The sequence below is a fragment of the Pelmatolapia mariae genome, linkage group LG7, assembly GCF_036321145.2.
Source record: "Pelmatolapia mariae isolate MD_Pm_ZW linkage group LG7, Pm_UMD_F_2, whole genome shotgun sequence".
NCBI lineage: Eukaryota > Metazoa > Chordata > Actinopteri > Cichliformes > Cichlidae > Pelmatolapia > Pelmatolapia mariae.
The window spans coordinates 43,632,270-43,653,040 of record NC_086233.1 but is presented as its reverse complement, the minus strand read 5'-3'; the positions used below and the strand labels follow the sequence as shown (position 1 = coordinate 43,653,040).

Sequence of the window (20,771 nt, the reverse complement as noted above, 5' to 3'; positions counted from 1 at the left end):
CAAACACAGATCAAAGATTTTCCTTATTGCTTCAGATAGTTCTTGTGTAATCCCCTCGCAGGCTTTAACAAACAATGTATTCATTATGCATTCTATTGTAATGCATTAATTATGTATTAGCTTTTGAACTTTTGCCTTTTCCAGTCAGAAGTGTGTTGCTGTGAGAAATCTGCTCACATGAGGAAGTAGAACAACCCCAAAAATTGACTAAAAGTGAAAGTTGATGAAAACAGATGTCTGTGTGTCTCTCTAATGCTAATGATATAAACTAAATAACATGAGGGAGTGAGTGGAAATTGTCAGGGTGTGGAGAGAGTGCTGGATCATGAAAGGCCAAAATGCTGTAATATGCTTCCCAGGCAAATGCTGCCTCCATAAATGCAAGTCTCTCTCAGCCAATCATATACAAAATTTTGGTCAGGATGTGACTGCGTCCCATTTTCATGCATGTATGTATACCGATCCGCCACTTCATTAGTAACACCTTGTGATTGCCTTCAAAACTTTAAATTATTCCATGGCACAGGTTCAACAAGGAACCGGGAAAAATTCAGCAGACATCGACTCTCAACATTTCTCCAATCGTCTGCTGGGCATTTTTGGTGAGCCCATATAAATTGTTGCTAGTGAATAAAAATATTCTGACTGTAAAAATACTTTGCTGTTAACAAGTGATTATTGAGAAAGACTCAAAGGTGTCTTGTCATTCTCCTTTTACCTCTGACATCAACGAAGCATTTTCTCCATTGCAACTGACGCATTGCTCACTGGATATTTCCCTGTTCCAGATCCTTTTCTAGAGGTTTTTATGTGGGAAAACACCATTCGAATGGCAGTTTTGCAAAACTCAGACCTGTCCATATATCACCAACAGCCATGCCATATTTCAAGTCACCTAAATCTTCTTTCTTCCCCATTCTGATGCTCAGTTTGAACTTCAGCAGGTCATCTTGACCTGCCTAAATGCACTCAGTTGCTCTCATGTGATTGGCTGATTAGATATTTGCGCAGGGGCGATCGTGGCTCAAGAGTTGGGAGTTCGCCTTGTAATCGGAAGGTTGCCGGTTCGAGCCCTGGCTTGGACAGTCTCGGTCGTTGTGTCCTTGGGCAAGACACTTCACCCATTGCCTACTGGACAGCATGAGATCATATACCAATTAGTTATGTTGTCTAAACCTAACCAAAGAGCAAAAGTAAAAAGTTAATGTGAAAGATACAGTGGTCCCATGCACACCTCTGTCGACTTGCTGGAAGTCACGTATTTGTGCCATTTACAAACCAGCACTCATGTGGTGGATGCATGTTATTGTTGTTTACCCTAGAAAAGGTCCTCTGAAGCAGCACAGCATTATCATGTCCCTACAAACTGCTAACTAAGCAGTGTTTAGTCCCTAAACCTTACCAAAGGATGAAAGCAGGAAAAAAAATTTTAAAAGTTAGTGAGAACAAAGTGCAGTCCAGACAAGACATCAGCCATAGCTGTCCAATTCATAAACCAGCAACTTGTGGCACCACAGTCCCTCTAACCCTCTTGTTTGGGACTTGGTGGTCTCTAAATGTGTCCTGGTAAGACACAGATACTCTGATAAAACAGTTTTACACGACCCCTCCAGGATATATAATCTATATATACATATACAAAAAAATCCACTCTAGCCCCTGCAGGTGGTCTATCCCTCAGGTTCCCAGGCTTCTGGTAAATGACCTGAGCTTGAGGGTCCTGCGCAGTATCTTAGCTGTTCCTGGGACTGCGCTCTTCTAGACAGAGATCTCAGATGTTGTTCCTGGGATCTGCTGGAACCACTCGCCCAGCTTGGGTGTCACCGCATCTAGTGCTCCGGTTACCACTGGGACCACTGTTACCTTCACCCTCCACATCTTCTCGAGTTCTTCTCTTAGCCCTTGGTATTTCTCCAACTTCTCTTCTTCCCGATGTTGCTGTCATTCGATATTGCTACGTCTATCATTATGGCTGTCTTCTTCTGTTTGTCTACCACTACTATGTCTGGTTGGTTAGCCATCACCATTTTGTTGGTCTGGATCTGGAAGTCCCACAGGATCTTAGCTCAGTCATTCTCAACCACCCTACCAGGCGTCTCCTATTTTGTTCTTGTGCTGCCATGATTAGTGCCACTGTGCTGCCTTTCAGTCCAGCTTTGTTAGCCACTAATAGGACTTCTGGATGTCAGCCACTTCCTCTATCTGCTGGTGGTACATACTGTGCAGGGGCCTGTCCTTCCATCATGGTTCCTCCTCTTTCTTGGGTTTCTGCTGCGTGAGGTATCACTGAGCATGCGGTTGGTTGGGGCCATCTTTCTGATGCATTCATGGATGTTTGTTGTCAGACTTGATCTCTTTTTAAATGTAAATGCCACTAATTTTATTCTCTGTTTTCAGTCCACAAGAATTAATAGCAGTTTATTCTTTCCTCGAGACTAAAATAGAAACTCCTGTCTTCATCTAAGAGAATCTTGATCTGATCTACAAACAGGGTTAATAGTAAATTCAATAGACGGATGAATGAGTGTTTTATGCTGCTCTGCTCTTACAATGCTTCGTTTTGTCATGTCAAACATAATGACAACATCGCTGTCCTCCTTCCAGTACACCACATGCAGCCATTGCCACAACAACAGGTTCATTACCCGCCATTATTACTTCCCTGAAAATCATCTATGCTGAAAATAGCTGCATCATTATTATTGCTGCATCAAGTGCCTGAAGAAAAATACATGTGTGCGTTCCAGTTGAGGCTGAGAGAAAAGAATCCAGGTCCACACGTTGTACTGTATGCAGCGTGTTTCAGGTTTAATACTGAAGGCACGGATTCCTATTTGCCGATGTTTGCTTTCCCCTTCTTCTGCATGTATGATGAAGCCCCCCTACAATAAGAGACTGTCCTATAAGTCTATGTCCGTGTTTCCAGTTGTCATCGTCACAAATGTCCAACATTTTAAATATGGTTGAACAAACAATGAAGCAACTGTGACTGGCAAAGAGATTTTTAATTTACTTTTTCTGCATTAGTGAAAAGTAAGTTATAACATTATATCATTACATTTGTATTTTACCGTGTTGTCATTTATTCATACATGAACCTTATAGGAGCCCACACTTAACTGTACATTAAAGATGGAAATATCCTCTGTCTGAAAACTAAAACCAATGCAGAAGAGCTTTAAACCTGCATCCTTTATAATAGCCACTAGGGGTGACTCTTGTGATTTCAGGAGTTCATAGAAGTTTACTGGGAAACAAACCTACTACTCCTGTGACCTATGACCTCTTAAACAGCTTTTCCAATGGGCTCCATTACCAAATTAGAGTCTTACTGAATAAAACATGTTGTTCCTTTAGTCCATTGTGGTCCCCATTAGTGTGCAAAAGGACAGATAAATCAGGACTAATATGGCAATTGCTAAAATGCTCAAGTAAAAGAATTCAAAAAAAGGACTTGATATCAGAGCTGCTACATCCTATAGGTACAGTCTGAGTTTATTCAAGAAAAAAAACATCCTTTGCCGAATATATCCACTATCCTTCGTCTGCACATTTCCAAATTATCTGAGCTTTGCCTCTCTAATTTTGTCTCCAACCTGAGCTGTCTATTTGATGTGCTCATTTCTAATATCGTCCTTGCGATCCCAATGCAAATCTGACATCTTCTACAACTTACATGCAAAGCCACATTATTGTAAGCAGGTCTCACCACTCTTAAGGGTTTTTTTTTGTTTTTGTTTGTTTTACTGCAAACACTATTTAAATTAACTTTAATTTCAGTTTTTACCAGGAAATAAAAAACTGGATACAAAGTCACAAAACAGATTTGGACTATCAATTTTTCTGACTTTGTCTCAAAAGAAAAAAAACTGTTATCCTATGACCACAAATGACCTGTTATTGTGCAAATTTTAAAATATAAATCCCCTTTGCGTTTAAATTCGTATTCAATATGAAAATAATACCCATTGTTTTTTTTAATTGTATGAAGTTCTTCTCCGCTAGCGGCGATAGCGAGCTCTTAAGGTAGAAAAAAGTTAGGGGGGGGAAATGATGCAGAAGAAGAAGTCGGCTGAAAGCGGAAGTTACATCAAATGTTATTATGGCGTCTCACATGTAGCTTTCCTAGCCTCTAAAATTTAATAAAACGTTGTATAAGGGATTTCTGAGGTACGTATTATCGCTTGTATTGCCGCAGTTAGCAGGTTTACACAGTTAGCACATCTAGCTCAGTTTACTCAGCTGTAGCTGACAGGAAGCTGCATTTCATCGCATCGTTAAGCCGCAGTGATACAGTAACCGCTGGTAGACAGAGCTAACAGGCGTTAGCATCAGTTTTTGCCCATTAAGTTCGTTTTTCTAGGTCTTCAGAATTGGGTTAAAGTAGTAGGACTTTAATTTTCGACTGTCCCGGCGTCCAGTGTGTGCGTTGGAGGCTAAATTCATTGCCAGAGTCCATTATTTCAGAGGTTATTTTGGGTTGCTGCCACTGACTCTCATTTAATCTTAGGTTGAAGTGAGTGTAACTGGATATCCAGGACCAAAACAATGAGCACTCAAGTAAGCAGTAAATACAACCAGCCTCATATTTTCATGATTTCTTGTTGTTTTTCTCCGCAATTAGAGTAACTCTAAACTTGTGTTTTGATTTCAGTACAGCATTTTGTTCAAGCAAGAACACGGTGAGTAAACATGCTGGGTCCCACTACGTTATGAGTTATAATATAAGAACGAGTGGGTTTTTTTTCTTTCTTGACAGTGTTGCAGTCTTTATCACGTTTTTTTAAACTGAAAATTGTCTGTTTTATCCAATAGGATATAGTCATGTCATGAAAATGAGATTGTCAAGCCTACCAACAATGTCACTAAAATCTTACGTAAATTTTGCCAGAAGACAGTCAGTCTGCAGCAGTCTGATATCTTATTATTGTCTCTATCTTACAATGCTAAGCTGCTGTTGTGATTGAGCACTATGTAAATAATATTGAATTGAATATCTGCTGAATGGTTCAGTGGGATCATGTTGGTAATTGCATGCAATCAGTTTCTTATATTACGATGATTAATTGTGATAAATAAGGAAAAATACACATCTGTTGCTTTCTGTATAGATAGAAATTCACATTTAATTGTTATATTCACATTTGGCAACCTTCCTGTTCTATAGGAACATAGCCAGAATACCACTCTCTCGAGTTGTGCATATTGACAAAGACACATTCAGACTGATGACAACATGCTGGGAGTCTGTCTGCATTGATAAATCAGATCCCAGCTATTTGCAGTTCTTCAACAATCTCTCTAAGAGTGATTGCAGTCACTCTCCCTGTTGTCATCGTAAAGCACCCCTTTGTTCACATTTATTTAATTTTTTCTGCATTTGTTTCCTCTCAGCACACGATGATGCCATCTGGACAGCAGCGTGGGGTAAAAGTGAAGCAGACGGCTCAGAAACCATCGTCACAGGCTCACTTGATGACATGGTGAAAGTCTGGAAATGGTATGCATTTTATTTAGACGATACTATTGCTGATCACACGTAAAACACTGTACTAACCTTTAAAAAAAAAGAAAAATCAGAAGACATTTAAAAGCCAGTTTCCAGTTTGCTTAAATTCACTTTTTCTGCTCATCACTTTAAGAGCTTCTCTGGAGTTTATTTGACTTGACACGATCTAATAATCAGAGGTGGAAAAAGTAAAGACATTCTGTACTTAAGATATTTGTGTTACAAAATACTCCAGGAAAGGTTGAAGTACTGATTCAATTTCTTCTTTTCTTCTTTCAAAGTAACAAAGTAAAAAGTTGCTCTTTGGCAGATGTTTCTACCACATATTTTTATGCAAAGCTAAGTGAGCCTTGTACTCTATTAATGTAATAATAAAATATTAGAAGATGGGAATACAAACTTTAGCATGATTTCTAATTGTACTCAGTTTGAAATAGAAGAAAAAGAGAGCTATTTTTTTAAAATTTCCTTGTTTTCTGTTGCTGCTTTGTAGAGGGTGACTTTGCCTCTGAACAGGCAAATTAGCACAGTCAGGGGTTAAAGTGGGGTTTTAGCAGGTGGAGGAACCCTAAAATTGGGGAAAAGAATCACAACTCAAAATAATTTCTATTGAGAGCTCCAGTAGATTTTCTTAGTGTACAGGCTGTGATCAGCTGATCTGTGCTATTAGTCCTCTGTGGTTTACTGCTGTTTGTGGCTGTACACAGCTGAGTTCCACAAGATGTCAGCAGATGTTTCAAGAGTTTTCCTGGCTGATTTCCATCCTCTACACTGACACAACACCGTTTACTGTCTTTACATTAGACTGTATAAAGTTGGTATGAAGGTAGAATTTAGTGAAGGAGTCTCAGCATCATCAGTTTAATTTCAGATTAACCTCTGCTGCCCTTTATGTAGCAGAGATATACATAAGGTCACCATGAAACCAAAGCCACTGTGCACCAGACACACACTTTAAATCGTCACTGTACAGCAAACAGACCTGTGTATCCTGCACTAACCTGCAGAAGATTTTCATGCAACCTTTAAATAGCACAGTTAGTCTACTTCAGTTTGTTTTGCAGCACATTTCACAATATGAAAAAACATGATGTCACATGTGCACGAGGTCTTAAGCTTTAAATGAGCAGCCCTTACATTTAAATCTGACCTCTCTTCTTCCTCTCCTGTCTTGTCTTTCTTATTTTCTTCATCTCTGAGTGAAGTTAGCTCTCATTCAGTCCCTGTGAAGTACAGCAGCTGGATCTTTAGCTGCAACACACTGTGAGAGAAACTGCACACAAACAGTTTGTGTGTTTGCTGATGTTTGTTGAGCTGATAGAAATGCTGCATTTGAAATTACCTGACACTTAAAAAAAGTCAGTCTCTTTATGCTCCTCTTCTGTAGGGCTAGCTAGATGCCGAATTACCCCAACCACAAACTTATGGACACCTGAAGTTTTGGTGTTGTGCCAAAAAAACCCACCACCCACTTAACCCCTGACTTTGGCACATGTCATCTCTTTTTATGCAACATCTCCTGGTGATTAAGACACAAACAGAACTGCCTGTCATGTGTCACTAATTAGTCTCAAATCAGTTTGATTTATGAAGGCCCGCAGTAACGTGAAATTATTACTAACCTCAGATCCGTTAAAGCAAAGCTAATGAGCCTGTTTTGAAAATGTAAGGAGTAGAAAGTACAGATATTTGTTTAAAAATGTGGGGAGTAAAAGTAAAAAGTAGTCAGAAAAAAGTACTCTACTCAAGTAAAGTACAGATACCTGAAAACTGTACTTAAGTACAGTAATGGAGTATTTGTACTCCATTACTTCCCACTTCTGCAAATAATCTCAGTGTCGTGCTGTCCGTGCAGGTCAGATGAGAAGCTGGAGCTGCAGTGGACACTGGAGGGCCACCAGCTGGGGGTGGTGTCAGTAGACATCAGTCACAATGGGGCCATCGCTGCCTCCAGCTCCCTCGACGCACACATCCGTCTCTGGGACCTCGAGTCTGGGAAACAGATAAAGTCGATGGACGCTGGGCCAGGTAAGACCCGACCTCACACACTTTGTTTGCTGCTGCCTTTTTTACCACTTGGCACTTAAGTGAGGTCACTACAGAGCAAACTGTTGCCCAGTTTATATTCAACAAACGTGCAGAGGATGGTAGCTTGCCTGCTCTGCTGCGCAGTCTATACACGTTTGTTTCATTTTTTTGTACACTCACCTTCCAGGAACACTTACACCCAGAAATGTCCGCTCTGTTGTGTATCTTCAGCCCAGCTGTTCTTCATCTAAATGCCATGTCACTTTACATTAGTGACACTCTGTTTCACTCAGCAGGCGGTTCTATTGCAGACTTCTTCTGTATTCCCTCCTTAAGACAATTTATTTTACTGTTCTAACTCTTTGTTTCCTTGCTATTTTTATGAATTGATGTTATATTGATTGGATTCTTTAATGATCTTTACGTTAGTGAACAAAGGGCTCGTTTGGTTAAAAGTAGAGTTGTGAAAACACCTGAACCTGTGACACAACGGGGCCGTCGCTGCCTCCAGCTCCCTCGATGCACGCATCCATCTCTGCACTCATCCATTCAGGTCCTGTACAGATAGTGTGAAGGTTTAGAAACTGCAAGAGTACTCTTAGAGCTTTTTCCCATATCATTTTAATAAAAGTAATCCAGGCGCCAACACTTAATTGGTTCTTCCTCCACCACTTTGATAAAGTTCTCCCTTTATCAAAGGTTTAATAAAGCTTTGGGCAGTTTTTCTCACACGTAGCCCCGGAGCAGGAAATAGTTTGACCACATTTGCAGTTTGGGAATACTCGGTATAATCTTAGTTCCTGGGTTAACAGTGTAGCACGCATTAAGATGCACTTTGCCAGGCTAATGTTTGATCTGCTGCTTTTGTATTTTCATGTTGATGGTGTTTGAAAAAATCAGGGTTGTAGTTCATTTGTGGAAATGGCAAACAAAGAGCATTGTGGTGATGCCCAGATTTAAGCAGTTTTTTTGGTTTTAATCTCTCTTTGCTCTCCTCTGTAGTGGATGCATGGACGGTGGCCTTCTCACCAGACTCCAAGTACATTGCCACAGGAAGCCATCTTGGCAAGGTCAACATCTTTGGTGTAGACAGCGGAAAGAAGGAATATTCTTTGGACACGCGAGGAAAGTTCATCCTGAGCATAGCTTACGTAAGGAGCTGTAAATTCTGGTTTTGGTCAGCTCGGTGGTGTTTTGTCAAGCTCAGTCTCTGAGGGACGAGATGTCACCGCTTTAGTTTTCCAGTAACTCATCTTGATTTGCTCATTCACCACAGTGTATCCCTTTGTTTTACCTCTTAACTCATTCTTTCCAGGGCCAAAGGTTATATGTGATCCAGTCTCATTTCGCTACAGTTGTTACATGTAAAGTAATCAGTTTACTGATCCTTGCTTCTCAGAGCCCAGATGGCAAGTATTTGGCCAGCGGAGCTATCGATGGAATCATTAACATCTTTGACATCGCCACTGGAAAGCTACTCCACACGCTGGAAGGTTGGTTCAGTCATCAGAATTCATTTTAAAAGTAACGACCAATTATTTTCATTTCATCTCGTTACTCATTTTGGATGAACTCTGTGAGTCATCACGATTATGATGACTAACACTAAAAATAAGTGTTTATTTAATGATTTACTTTCCTGTTTGGCCCTTTATTGCTAAGAAATTGCAAAACAAGTTTCAGAAGCCAGAAATGACATATTCCTACTGCATTAGGGTTAGGGGTACTTAGACCTCACAGGTATGGGCCTAATTTATAGTAGGGACAGTGAGGCTATATATGTCCCTGTTGCTTTCTTTCAAAGCATGGCAGTGGTGGCATCATGCTCTGGGGCTGTTTTGCTGCCAGTGGCACTGGTATATTGCACAAAGTGGATGGAATAATAAATGAGGAGGAGGAATACCTCCAAATTATTAATTTACATCTCAATGTAACATCTGTATGGTCAAAAGTTGGACACAACCGGGTGTTCCAACAGGACAATGATCCCAAACACACATCAGTACTGGTTTTGGGATGGATAAGGCAGGCTAACATTAAGCCTCTGGATTGGTCTTCCCAAAGCCCCGACCTCAGCCATATTTAAAATTTGTGGACTAAAAGCAGCATTATAAGCGAGGTCAATGCCAGGAAGCCAACCAGTGAACGAAATGAATATTCAGTTTTAGGGGTGGGTTTTTATAATCGACTTATCGATTAAAATCGATTCTGGCTTGGATAACGTGAAATCGATTCATTAAAATCCTGAATCGATTTTTTAATATAAATTTATTTTGCCCGAAATGCCAGAATCTCAGGTGAAACCTCACAAAATTTCAACAACCACCAAACAGCTAAGACAGTAAATGAGAGCAGGAACACAGATTCTGCACAAGGACGTAAACACACAGCGCGGACCCGCGGATCAGAATCAGTGAGATGTCGCCTTTCTCACCTGACGGCACGGACACGGTCGGGGCTGAAAGCCGACAGCTCGCTGATTCTGATCTGTCGGCGGGTCCGCGCTTTGTGTTCACGCCCTTTTTGCGCTGATTCTAAAGCTGTTAGTTTTATCTCTCTCCAAACAATATTGACCGAACCAGCAACAAAAGAAGATCCAAACTACGCTTCACATAAACATCGTCATGAAATCACTCTGACGTTTACTGTTTTGCTTCCACCACGATAAAATCACACTTCATGCACAGCTCTCTCTGTACTTCAAGAACAGTTTCCCGTCTAAAAATCTGTTTTCTGCATTATTCGCTTGCTTGTTACGCACAAGTCTACTGTTGTTTACAGCGCTGTCGGCCGCTGTTTTTTTCCGTTTTACTTACTTCCGAAAAGAAAACCTAATTTCTGCCGTTCAATACTGAACAAATTTAAACTTTTTAAAATTATGCAAAATGCTCAGCCATGTCTCTAATAAAACCGCTGTAACGTCAGAGGTAACGTTCATATGTTGATTAATGGTTTTCTTTCGTTTTTGATGTACTGCAGAATATTTTTATAAAATCCCAGGCCAGGAAAATCACCTTCATGTTTTTCTGTGTTTTATCTTCAGCTACTTTGACACAAAGGCATCTGCTGTGACGCTCACACCTTTGATAAAGTCTTGCGTGTGTCAGCTTCCTTTTTATAGATACAAAAATATGTAAATGTACTGATCTGAATTATAATACTTCTGACTGTCAAAATTTCCCAGATTCAAATCGAATTGAATTGAATTGAATCGAATCAATCAAATCGAATTGAATCGAATCGGGACCTTGTGAATCGGAAACGAATCGATTCTAGAAATCAGTGACAATACCCACCCCTATTCAGTTTGTCTTTGTTGATTGTCAGCACTTAAAACAATGATAGAAAACACAGGAAAGCAGGATATCTCATATAGAAACGCTGGCACAAGGAGTCTGTGAAGGTTCTCAGTCATCCAGGTCATCGTAGTCAAAGGAGTTTGCAAAGAAAAGCGTCTGGACTTCTTTAAGTTAACTTCTTTAAGTTCTTTCTGGATGATAAATAACTAAACACAGTTTAAAATTTAAAAGCTAAACATGATTAAATATTTTTTTAAATTGTGGCTAAACAGTGAAGGAAATGCAGACAGCATAGTCTTAAGAATAAAAAGGGCTTCAAAGTTTTTAAATGCATGTCACAAAGATCACCAACATGTGTGAGGACTCTTACAGAGTGTTTACCATCTCCTCAGGTCATGCCATGCCCATCAGATCCCTCACGTTCTCCCCGGACTCCCAGCTCCTGGTGACAGCTTCAGACGACGGCTACATCAAAATATATGACGTGTGAGTTTGGGAGCTTCTTCCAGACAGCAGCTTTAACTCTGTACATGATATGAGTTCATTGATCCTGAAGGACATGGACTTAAAGCTAGCGCTACTATTACACAGCAAAGTTATGGTATAATAAAGATTACAATGCATTCTGTTTGCTTAATTAACTTTGCTGGAATCACTTCACAGGCAACACGCCAACCTGGCCGGCACACTAAGCGGCCACGGGTCCTGGGTTCTCAGTGTCGCCTTCTCTCCTGATGACACTCATTTTGTCTCAAGGTAACATGAAGCTCCTCAGATGGTAACACAGTGCTAGTTTATACCCTGATAGTTAAAAGCTGCACTTTGGTATAAAACAGATGGAAAAATCACATCTGTTATTACTTGGAGACATCGTGTGATTTAGAAGTTCTGCCTCCAGGTCAATATTTTCTACTTCATGTTCACACAGGATAAATAAAGTGACGATACTATTCAGGAAAGAGACTTGAAACACTATGCTGTTGTGCATGTGTTTGAATATAATGGCAGATCCACCCTTATCAGTTGTATGTCAGGGATTTCAAAGTCTGTTTCCTCATTCTGCTTTCTCATGCTTTGCTCTCGTGTGAAGCTTTAGTCAATGAAAGCTGTTTTTCAGTTTCCAGCTCACAATGCCGAGCCAAGATAAAATCTGTAAGATCTTCGAATTTCTCCCCCCCTTTTCAGCTCGTCTGACAAGAGTGTGAAGGTGTGGGACGCCGGCTCCAGAGCATGCATCAACACATTCTTCGACCATCAAGACCAGGTGACTCTGCGTTTTTTCCTTTAACGTGTTAACAATCAAATTCAAAGTAAGAAAATCCTGTTACTGTCAGTTAAATCAATATGCCTGGTGTCATCCAGCAGCCCGTCACGTGACCTCTGTCTGATGGTTGAGCTGAGGGGAAAACCAATAAGCCTGGCTGTCATTAGATCTCTGGTTGACGCCTGTGGGCAGTTTGATCTGTTTTCCAACAAAGCCTTTAATAAAATAGCACGAGTCCTCAGGGAGGACATCAGAGGCAGCTGCCATTTTTGTTTTTGTGACGGCAAAACCAGAAAATCTACAGGGACAGTTTGCAGCCAATTAACTGCTCAGCTTCACTTTGTTCTCTGCTTAGACGTTTGTCTTTTTAACCTGTTTGCTCTCTTCTGATTCATTTCTGCCTTCTGCACTGCTCAGTTAGGGTCAGGCTGCATTTTTTAGATATTTTTAAAGCTTGCATACACACACATGCACTTCAGCTTAAAAACGGTTAGGAAAACTGAAGTAGTGTTAAATTATAGTACAGTATACAGGGCTGTTGTGGTGTGCGTTGTCATACATATGCAGTAAAGGTGCTCAGAGCTGCCCGTTTTGATCAATCCTCCTCTCCACAGGTGTGGAGTGTAAAGTACAACAGCACCGGCTCAAAGATCATCTCAGCTGGGGACGACCGTGCCATCCACATCTATGACTGTCCCATGTGACGAGACACATCCAGGCTGAGAGAGGACCTCCACAGCTGTCAACTCAAATCACTTATAGAAATTGATAATAAAGGGAGGGAGGGATTAAAGCTGTAAATGTGATGGACTGTTTTGCACCGGCCGAGTGCGGTCAAATAAAAGGGTTGTTTTTGTATTTTGGCGTTCATCGCATTTCTTTCAGAACGGAGCGCTCTCTGTCATGAATCAGTTTCATGGCAGTGTCCGATTTGATGTGATATTTTTATTCATATATGAAACCAGAATTTTGAAACGGAAAATAGGCAGCGTTAACAGTGCAACTGATGACCTTAAACAATCCATCGATAGATTATACATAAAAGATAACGTCACCTTATTTGTTAGTCAAATCTAGTTGTGAAGCCTTGAGCTGAGCATTTCTTTCATCACCTCAGGGCATTTGAAACCAACTGCAACACTGCACGGTCAGTTCAGTAAGGACTTGTAAATCACGATATAGGCATACCTAAAGAATAACCTGCTTTTATTGCTCTTTTTGACTAAAAATGTACAAAATTGTTGTATTCAGTAAGGCTTGAAAGAGGCGATTAAGACCATGAACTTAACAAGTATTAGCTCCGAAACAGCTTCTGTTTTCTTACCCAGGAGCTACATCCACCTTTTAGATATCCTTTACTTAAAATAGTATATAAAGATAAAAAGCTTAAGTGCTTTAAGATTTCTTCTACTCTTTATAATGAAATAAAACTTTTTTTTCTTTCGTTGATTCAATTCCATTATTCATGTGTGGAAATGTACTCATTGCTCAGTGAGTTTGGCAGCTTCATCATGTCAAAATCGTTGCTTTTGTTAAACTACCAAAGTGACAATCAGCAGACTTTTGTCAGCTCCCCAGTTCTGCTGCTGGTTGCTCACTGAAATTAGTGGATGAACTCTACACTTCATGGACCACCATTCATCATTCATCTTCATCCTTTATCCTGCAGCTCTGACGTCACAGAACCTTCTGGCAAAGGCAAAAAGAAACGCACGTTTGGAGAGCAAGCAGACAGGAGGTTATAAAGCTCCCTCTAGTGGGAGAAATTGTGTACTACAACCACAAAACAACACCGAGCCTCACCAGCCACTCTGGTGAATCCAAGTCCTTTATTACTTTTCACCAAATGTCCACAGGTACTCAAAGTTTTTTTTACTGTTCATATTTGGCAGGTAGAAGGTAAATATCTTCCATACAGGTAAAAGTCCACTTTATGTGCTTTTGTGATACTGAAGGACATGTTAAGTCCAATTATTCACAGGAACACCATATTTACACTGAAAAACAATGTTTGCAAATGCTGAAAGAGTTTATTTTAAAAAATAAAATAAGGGTACACAGTATCAGGTGTTGCTGAGACGTGGAGGTTTTTGGGCAGTAATTAAGTCAATTCAAAACATGGCAGCTTTAATCGGAGCATCTCAGCTTACCTCACACTCATTAAATGACCTGTGAACTCTGAAGGCATTTACATAGTTTAGTTTTTGTTTGCTGGTGTGGTGCCAATGCCTTTACTGACTGCTCTCATTTACCAAACAGCAAAATGCCACCTTCTGTAACTGAACAGCAGCAGATTTGTTCCGTATAAATCACATACAGGATTACCACAAAGAAACTACCAGATTTCCATCTCTAATGTTGGTCTAAAGCTCTCCTCACACCCACTTTTGCTTCCTAGAGTCAACCTACAAGAAACCAAAAACAAAAAGCAGAAACTCTTTTCACCTTCCTGATTGGCCCAATCAACATAAACACACATAAAATTCACAATGAAACCTGCACAACCGACTCCACAGACCGCCGGCACATAAATGTCAGCTTACTGAAAGGAGTTAAAAGTAAGCTGCACATAATTATAATAGGCCAGGTTTCACAAGGACCTCTAGACATAAATATAACTGTAACAGAACACTGAGCACATTATAGTTTGGGAATTCTAGTTTGAATTTCCACTCTTGTGTATAATCTAATGACATTTGCATGTTATTTAGGCTTAAACTCCGTAGAGATCCTTTACACTGTTGTTGTCACTGGAATGCGCTCTGGTAACAAGCTCTCTTACGCTTTTTAGTAGAGAAACTAGGCCATTTGTCTCCAGACTTTGGCACACTGAAATCCCCCTGCAGAAATATATTTGTTTTGTTGAGCAGCTCAGTTTTAAAATATGAATTCAGCCAACATACTCCAGCTAAAGAACAAGTAAAAACCCTGATTTTTCTGCATATGTAATCATAAAAAACAAAGACATGCCATATAGGAGCAATCAAATGTAGCATTTTCACGTTTCAGTGGATTTTCTAAAAGTAACCATGATTTCCTTTTTGAAAAGAGTTTAGTTTTGGCAGAAATATTGGTTTCACTTTTCACTTTACGTTCCGCAGCAGCAAACAGAAAAAAAGACAAGATAAGAAAAGCTGTAGTTCCCTAGCGTACCTACAGACAAACATCGCTTTTAAAATGACGCGGCTCCATGTGGCGCCTGTTCAAATCTCTGAGCTGAAGGCTGCTGCAAAGCGAATCTGCTTCCCTCCTGTCTGTTATCACCAGTGTCTGGACTCGATCAGGTCAGCTCGCAGGCTCAGTCTCTTCAGAGTCTCGTATCCGACCACAATGAGCACTGACGTGGGCGTGGAGGAAATGACGCGGGCCGACAGCCCCTTGGTCAGCCCGTACGCCCCCTCCTCCACCAGCAGCTGCTTGAATGTCCCAATAACAGACGTTCGTCCCTCCACCTTAAACAGACAGGACACATCACCTTTGCTAAGTGCAAATAAAACTTACCGTGAGGTTTAAACTCACCAAAACAACAACAAAACATTATTAATGCCTAATTTATGCTTGCTGCTGCAGTATGGATTGTGTCAGAATTACTGATTTGTCAGTAGCTCAGAGACTCCCAGACTATACAGAGGAACATGCTTTAACAACTTTCTGGAGAAAACTTTGAAACAAGACGCAAAGAAATTTCACAGATTTTGTCTCAGAGTAGAGCTGCTGCTCCTTCATATTAAAAGAAGCCAGTCGAGGTGGTTTGGGCATCTAACTAGGAAGCCTAAGGATGCCTCCTGGATACCTCCTAGTGAGGTGCTTCAGGCATGTCCATAGAAAAATGAAGTTCTACATAGAGTTTGCTGACAAGTTCAAACAAAAATGTGTCACACAAAATCTTTATGTTAGTCTGGTCCACACTGAACACTCAACCAGTCACCCCATAATGTTTACTAGTCTTTGTAGCATTTAGTAGAGAAAAATAAAGGATTCTGGTTACATATTTATCATACTTCTTCTTCTCTCACTACTAGAAAAACTCAGTTTGGTCACTCACTCACTGTGCACCATTTCCACATAGCCTCAGGCATTACAAAGACCATGCGCTAATGAGCTGGCAGCGTGAAATCCATTTTTTCTGGATCACACTTAAACGCATATTTGTGTTCTCGCATACAGCTCTGGGAGGTAATGTCTTGAAAAGCTCATGGATGCAGAGGACCTGTGAAACAGCTTTTAGCTTTAGTGTCACGCACAGCTGTGGGTTATCTGAGTTTACCTGGACTCTTGCACGAACAACATCCATGGGGTTGGTGATAGTAGAGGCGGTTGCTGCTGCCATCGGTCCTGCAACAGCCTGCAGAATCAGATGGGGGCACTCACTTGGTGCTAATAGGGATAACTGCTCTGGGAACACAAAAGAAACAAAGTAAACAGCGTAAGGCCAAAGCCGTTCATATCCACAGGTTTTCCTGATCCAACTGTTGAAGCTGCGATCTTCATTAGCAGCTTCCTGCCCACTGAAGACATCCTTCTGACTCTCTTGTATGGTTTTGTTTTTATTTTGCATACTGAGTATTTTACATGATGCTTAAAAAGTGACCTACCTGCATAAAAATGATAAAAAGGCCACCAGAGTGCACTGTTCGGGATGTACGTGAGCAGCGATGCCACGTAGCCCCGGTAAAATCCTCTGAAGCCATCGGCAGAAAATATCTGCACCGTAATGTCACGGGTCTGTCCGAAAATCAGTTTGTGCTTCGTGGTTGCAAGACCCACTTTGGGTTTGGCCTTGAAGCGTGTCAGGTGCTCCCCTTGTCCTTGCATCATCAGATGCTGTGACACTATGTCTATGGGCACGGTGATGGTCTGAGCCACCAGGGACGCCATCCCTCCTGCCACCACAGACTTCACTGTGTTGCTGGGCGAGTACTGGTTCACATACTTGCGCACCAGCTCGTAGGTGGTGATGTAACCCTGTCCCGCGATCAGGGTGAGCGTATTGACCATGAAGCCACGATAAAGGCCGCGCACACCCTCCGTTCGGAGAATCTTGCAGAAGGCATCCAAGGTCCCTGAGTAGAGGCTCTTCCCCTTCTGTACTTGCAGGCGGGTGCGGATGACGCTGGCTGGGTAGACGGTGGCCCTGGTGGTCAAGGTCATGAAGACACCCAGGGAGTAGAACTTCCTCTTGTCCAGGTCCTCCCATTCGATAATCTGGATCGCACCTTTCTGCTGCATGGTGCCGGCCTGGGCAGCGACGCACCACTAAAGCTGCAGATCAGCACTGATCACCATCCTGCCTGCAAGAACCAGAACCACTCACCATTAAAAGTCCTGCAGTCAGATAAGAACACGTATTTGTTCATTCAGAATTTAGACCCCAGATTACTGATAGGAGACATAACCATTTCCTCACAATTTCATGGGAAAAAACAAAAAGTAACAAAAGCTGCAACTGCATTTTGGGACATTACTTTTAGTGTGACTGTTTCATACACTTCCACTGAAAATCAACTGAGAAGAGCTCGAACAAGTGAATATCAGGTACTTTTTCCTTTAAAAGGAGACCTATTCTACTTTTAGCCACATGCCTCTGGCTGTGAAAGCAGCTATCCCACTGGCGTGCTGTTCTAACCTTTCACCTCCAACAGGCAACCAATCAGAAGAGTTCAAAAATAAAAATACTGGCAGATGCCAGTGCAACCCCTCAGCCTCCTGGCAGATGCATCTATGTACATTTTTCTTGAGTTTTGTGTTCACGAGATTTTCAGAAAATTTGACCTCTGACCTTGACCTAGAAATAGAGGTCACCAGTATTCGAACCCCACCAAGATGTTTAGTACATGCAGCTATAATATTAAAATCCTTTTTTCTTGAGTTATTATGTTCATAAAGTTGGGTGTTCACGCCACCTTGCTGGCAGGGTGAACACAGTACCCCCCTCCGCCACGAAAGGTTGTTCACAGTTCACAGGTGATTTCCTTTAAAAAATAAAATGCTGACTTTTAATGGTCTGGGAGTTTTCTTCTATCATCTTATTGTCGCATGCTGCAGTTTCTTTTTTGTATTATAAGTGAGCAAGCCACACAAAAGAAGTGAGCGCACCCTCTGCACCAGGACATAAATGTCAGTGAATCAAAACTATATCATTTTATCCCTGCAAAGCCTGAACCACTGAAATAATTGCCAGAGAGTTCTTATTTTTTTTCTTTTTTCTTTTTCTTTCTTTTTTAAACTGGAAGGCTTAATAAACCTTCTGACAAATTTAAAAAAAAAAATAAAAAATGTAAAACAATTTACATATGAGTTCTAATTTACAGAGTCTTACACAACTTACACAAATTGTGTAAGTTGCACAGTCTTACACAATCTAGCTCTGGGGGCGGGGGGGTAGTTGCTTCAGAGCAGAGGTTTTTCCAGAATTTTCGGTGATAGCTGATAAAGTCTAAAAGGGAAAACAAAAGAACACTGTAAATCACACCTATTTGGATGCCATCCAAGGAAAAAAATAACAACAACAAGACTCAAACCTGCAGTAACATAATGTCATTTTGTCAGATAAGACCAAGAGTAATCTCTTTCACTCAGTAACAAAAGATGAAGCAACTTTTTCCATTGAAAACTTTGATGGGACCTAAATTCTCATCATAGATAAACTCAACTCCTTTTGAAGCTTACATAAGAGAGAGTCCTCTACAGCAGCAGTGTAATTACTCTGAGGTGACAGTTATTTTTTTATTTATGTTTATTTAATATCGACTTTACTCGTTGTTGCACATCAGCAAACAAATCTAAAATTTAAACATGCAAAACTTTTGGCAAAATGACTAATTTATATCATCTGGGCAGGTCACATTAAACTAAAATTTTCAGCAGACACATACAAAATCGAAACAAATAAACAACACAACCCAGACAAGACACAAATTAATCACATATATTACAGTATCCAAGGAGTCTGACACTAAGAAAAACAAATGGTGCCCACCCCTGTTCTGGCGCAACCTCTTAGAAAGAAAAACGTGGGAACGCCCCTGTACACAACGTCGCTTTTCTACTATGTGACGGGGGGTGGTTAAACTAAACAGACCTATTTGCGCCATGTACACTAAGACCTAACACGACCTTGCGTCCACAACAAGAGTCGCAGCACTGCCCTGTGTGAACGTCTAATCTAACTTTAACTCCTTCAAAAAGGCTGGTCGAGAAAAGCGGAAGCACGTGCAAAGGCAGTGTGCACTTGCAGTTTGTTAGCTAGCAAACAACGCTACTGATCCCATGCTGTGCGAATTCGTCCTTTTTAAAGAAACAAGGATTAAACATAATCACCCACAAACACACCAACTAACCTTGCAGGCGGTCACGAAGCTCCTCTTCCGTTGCCACTGCTGCAAACCTGAGTTGTTTTCTTAAACTCGCACGGCCTGCTCTGCTACAAGAAGGGTCATGTCTTCCGTCCATCAGTGCTGCGAACAAATGTCCTCAAACGTGATAGGTCATGACCTGTGTTCTTCCGCAAACTGTTGTTACAAATCTGCTTAAACCTCTGCTAAAGAAATCAGGGGACGGAGAGTTGTTTGCTCTTTCAGGTGACCCCTATAGCTGGTATGTTTACGTAGTTACCTGCTTGTACGACGATGATGGTGCCTTTATGTCCTGAAAAAAGCGTTAGAATTCCAACAAATCACACACAACCAATGAGAAAATTTTAATAATGTAGAAGTTTTTACTCAATCAAAATGAATCCATAAACGTGGTTTATTGTTTGTTTGTTGTGTTTACCGGTGGCAGTCTATAAATGCACAATAAAGTTCTCACCTGTAACTGACAGTTAAAACTTTATCCTTGCATAGTCCGAGGCGCATTGAAGGTCGCAGGCACAGAGACGGTGGTGCTATGCTGTCACGTGGGGCCTGTGCTTTTTAAAGTCACAGTGACTCATATTAGTGCTTCTGTGTGCACAAATGAATTCCTCATTAGTTCATGTATATAAACTAACTATGAAATACATTTTGAATAATTCCTGTTGGACATATGGGACATTTTTTCTTTGTTTTAAGCCGTCGCAAATCCCACCTTATACTAATTTAGAGCACAATTGATATATTTAACAAATATTTTGGTATCAGTTTATGTTGTCTAATTTGCTCCAGTGTGAAAAAAAGCACGAGGTTTTCTCCGACCTGTTTAATAAGTATGACCTCAGCCCAACGGAAGACCCAGTTGGGATAATCTTGAAATATTAAACAAATCAAATGACAGGGCCTTTTTATAAAAGGTAAAATGCTTCAGAATATAGATAGAAATAAAATGAGAGTGTTACCTTGGATGTTAAAATTATTGTTTTTATTAGAAACCACTATTTGGGCGTCAGTAAGCTATTAGATAATGAAAATTCCCCAGTCGATACATATTAAGGCAGTCTGCCAATCATAAGCTAATTCACCCTTAATTTTTACACTGCAATTACAATATTATATTATAATATTATTACAATATTTACAATATGAATCATTACGTGCTAATTTACACAAAAACTACTTATAAAAGATTCATCCAACCGTTATTCAACAATCATCCAGTTTAAGATCGGTGGGGGTGCGACCTATCGCAGCTCACTGTAAAACAGTCACAGTAATATATATTTTGGATGTTTCTTTGTTTTTTTCTATAGTGTATA

At 40.6% G+C, this 20,771-nt stretch overlaps 2 protein-coding genes across 4 annotated transcripts; one reads left to right on the top strand and one right to left on the bottom strand.

Annotated features, from left to right (window-relative positions):
- The first annotated feature begins 4,066 nt into the window (after nt 1-4,066).
- Nucleotides 4,067-12,965, top strand: skic8 (SKI8 subunit of superkiller complex). Its single transcript, XM_063480982.1, has 11 exons — nt 4,067-4,170; nt 4,511-4,560; nt 4,655-4,682; nt 5,395-5,500; nt 7,365-7,537; nt 8,540-8,688; nt 8,937-9,030; nt 11,229-11,322; nt 11,500-11,592; nt 12,022-12,100; nt 12,715-12,965. Exons 2-11 carry the CDS (start codon nt 4,549-4,551, stop codon nt 12,802-12,804), a joined length of 918 nt encoding a protein of 305 aa, XP_063337052.1. The 5' UTR covers nt 4,067-4,170; nt 4,511-4,548; the 3' UTR covers nt 12,805-12,965.
- A 929-nt stretch (nt 12,966-13,894) lies between these two features.
- On the bottom strand, nt 13,895-19,958 carry slc25a44a (solute carrier family 25 member 44a). 3 transcript variants are annotated; one of them, XM_063479218.1, is made up of 6 exons: nt 19,910-19,958; nt 19,441-19,747; nt 18,429-18,536; nt 16,696-17,391; nt 16,368-16,495; nt 13,895-15,552 (listed from the first exon to the last, which is right to left on the bottom strand). In XM_063479218.1, exons 4-6 carry the CDS (start codon nt 17,327-17,329, stop codon nt 15,361-15,363), a joined length of 954 nt encoding a protein of 317 aa, XP_063335288.1. In that variant the 5' UTR covers nt 17,330-17,391; nt 18,429-18,536; nt 19,441-19,747; nt 19,910-19,958; the 3' UTR covers nt 13,895-15,360. The 3 variants fall into 3 exon arrangements, with proteins under 3 accessions (XP_063335288.1, XP_063335291.1, XP_063335290.1); XM_063479221.1 differs by having other exon boundaries at nt 18,457-18,536; XM_063479220.1 differs by lacking the exon at nt 18,429-18,536 and having other exon boundaries at nt 13,896-15,552.
- Nucleotides 19,959-20,771: the final 813 nt, after the last annotated feature.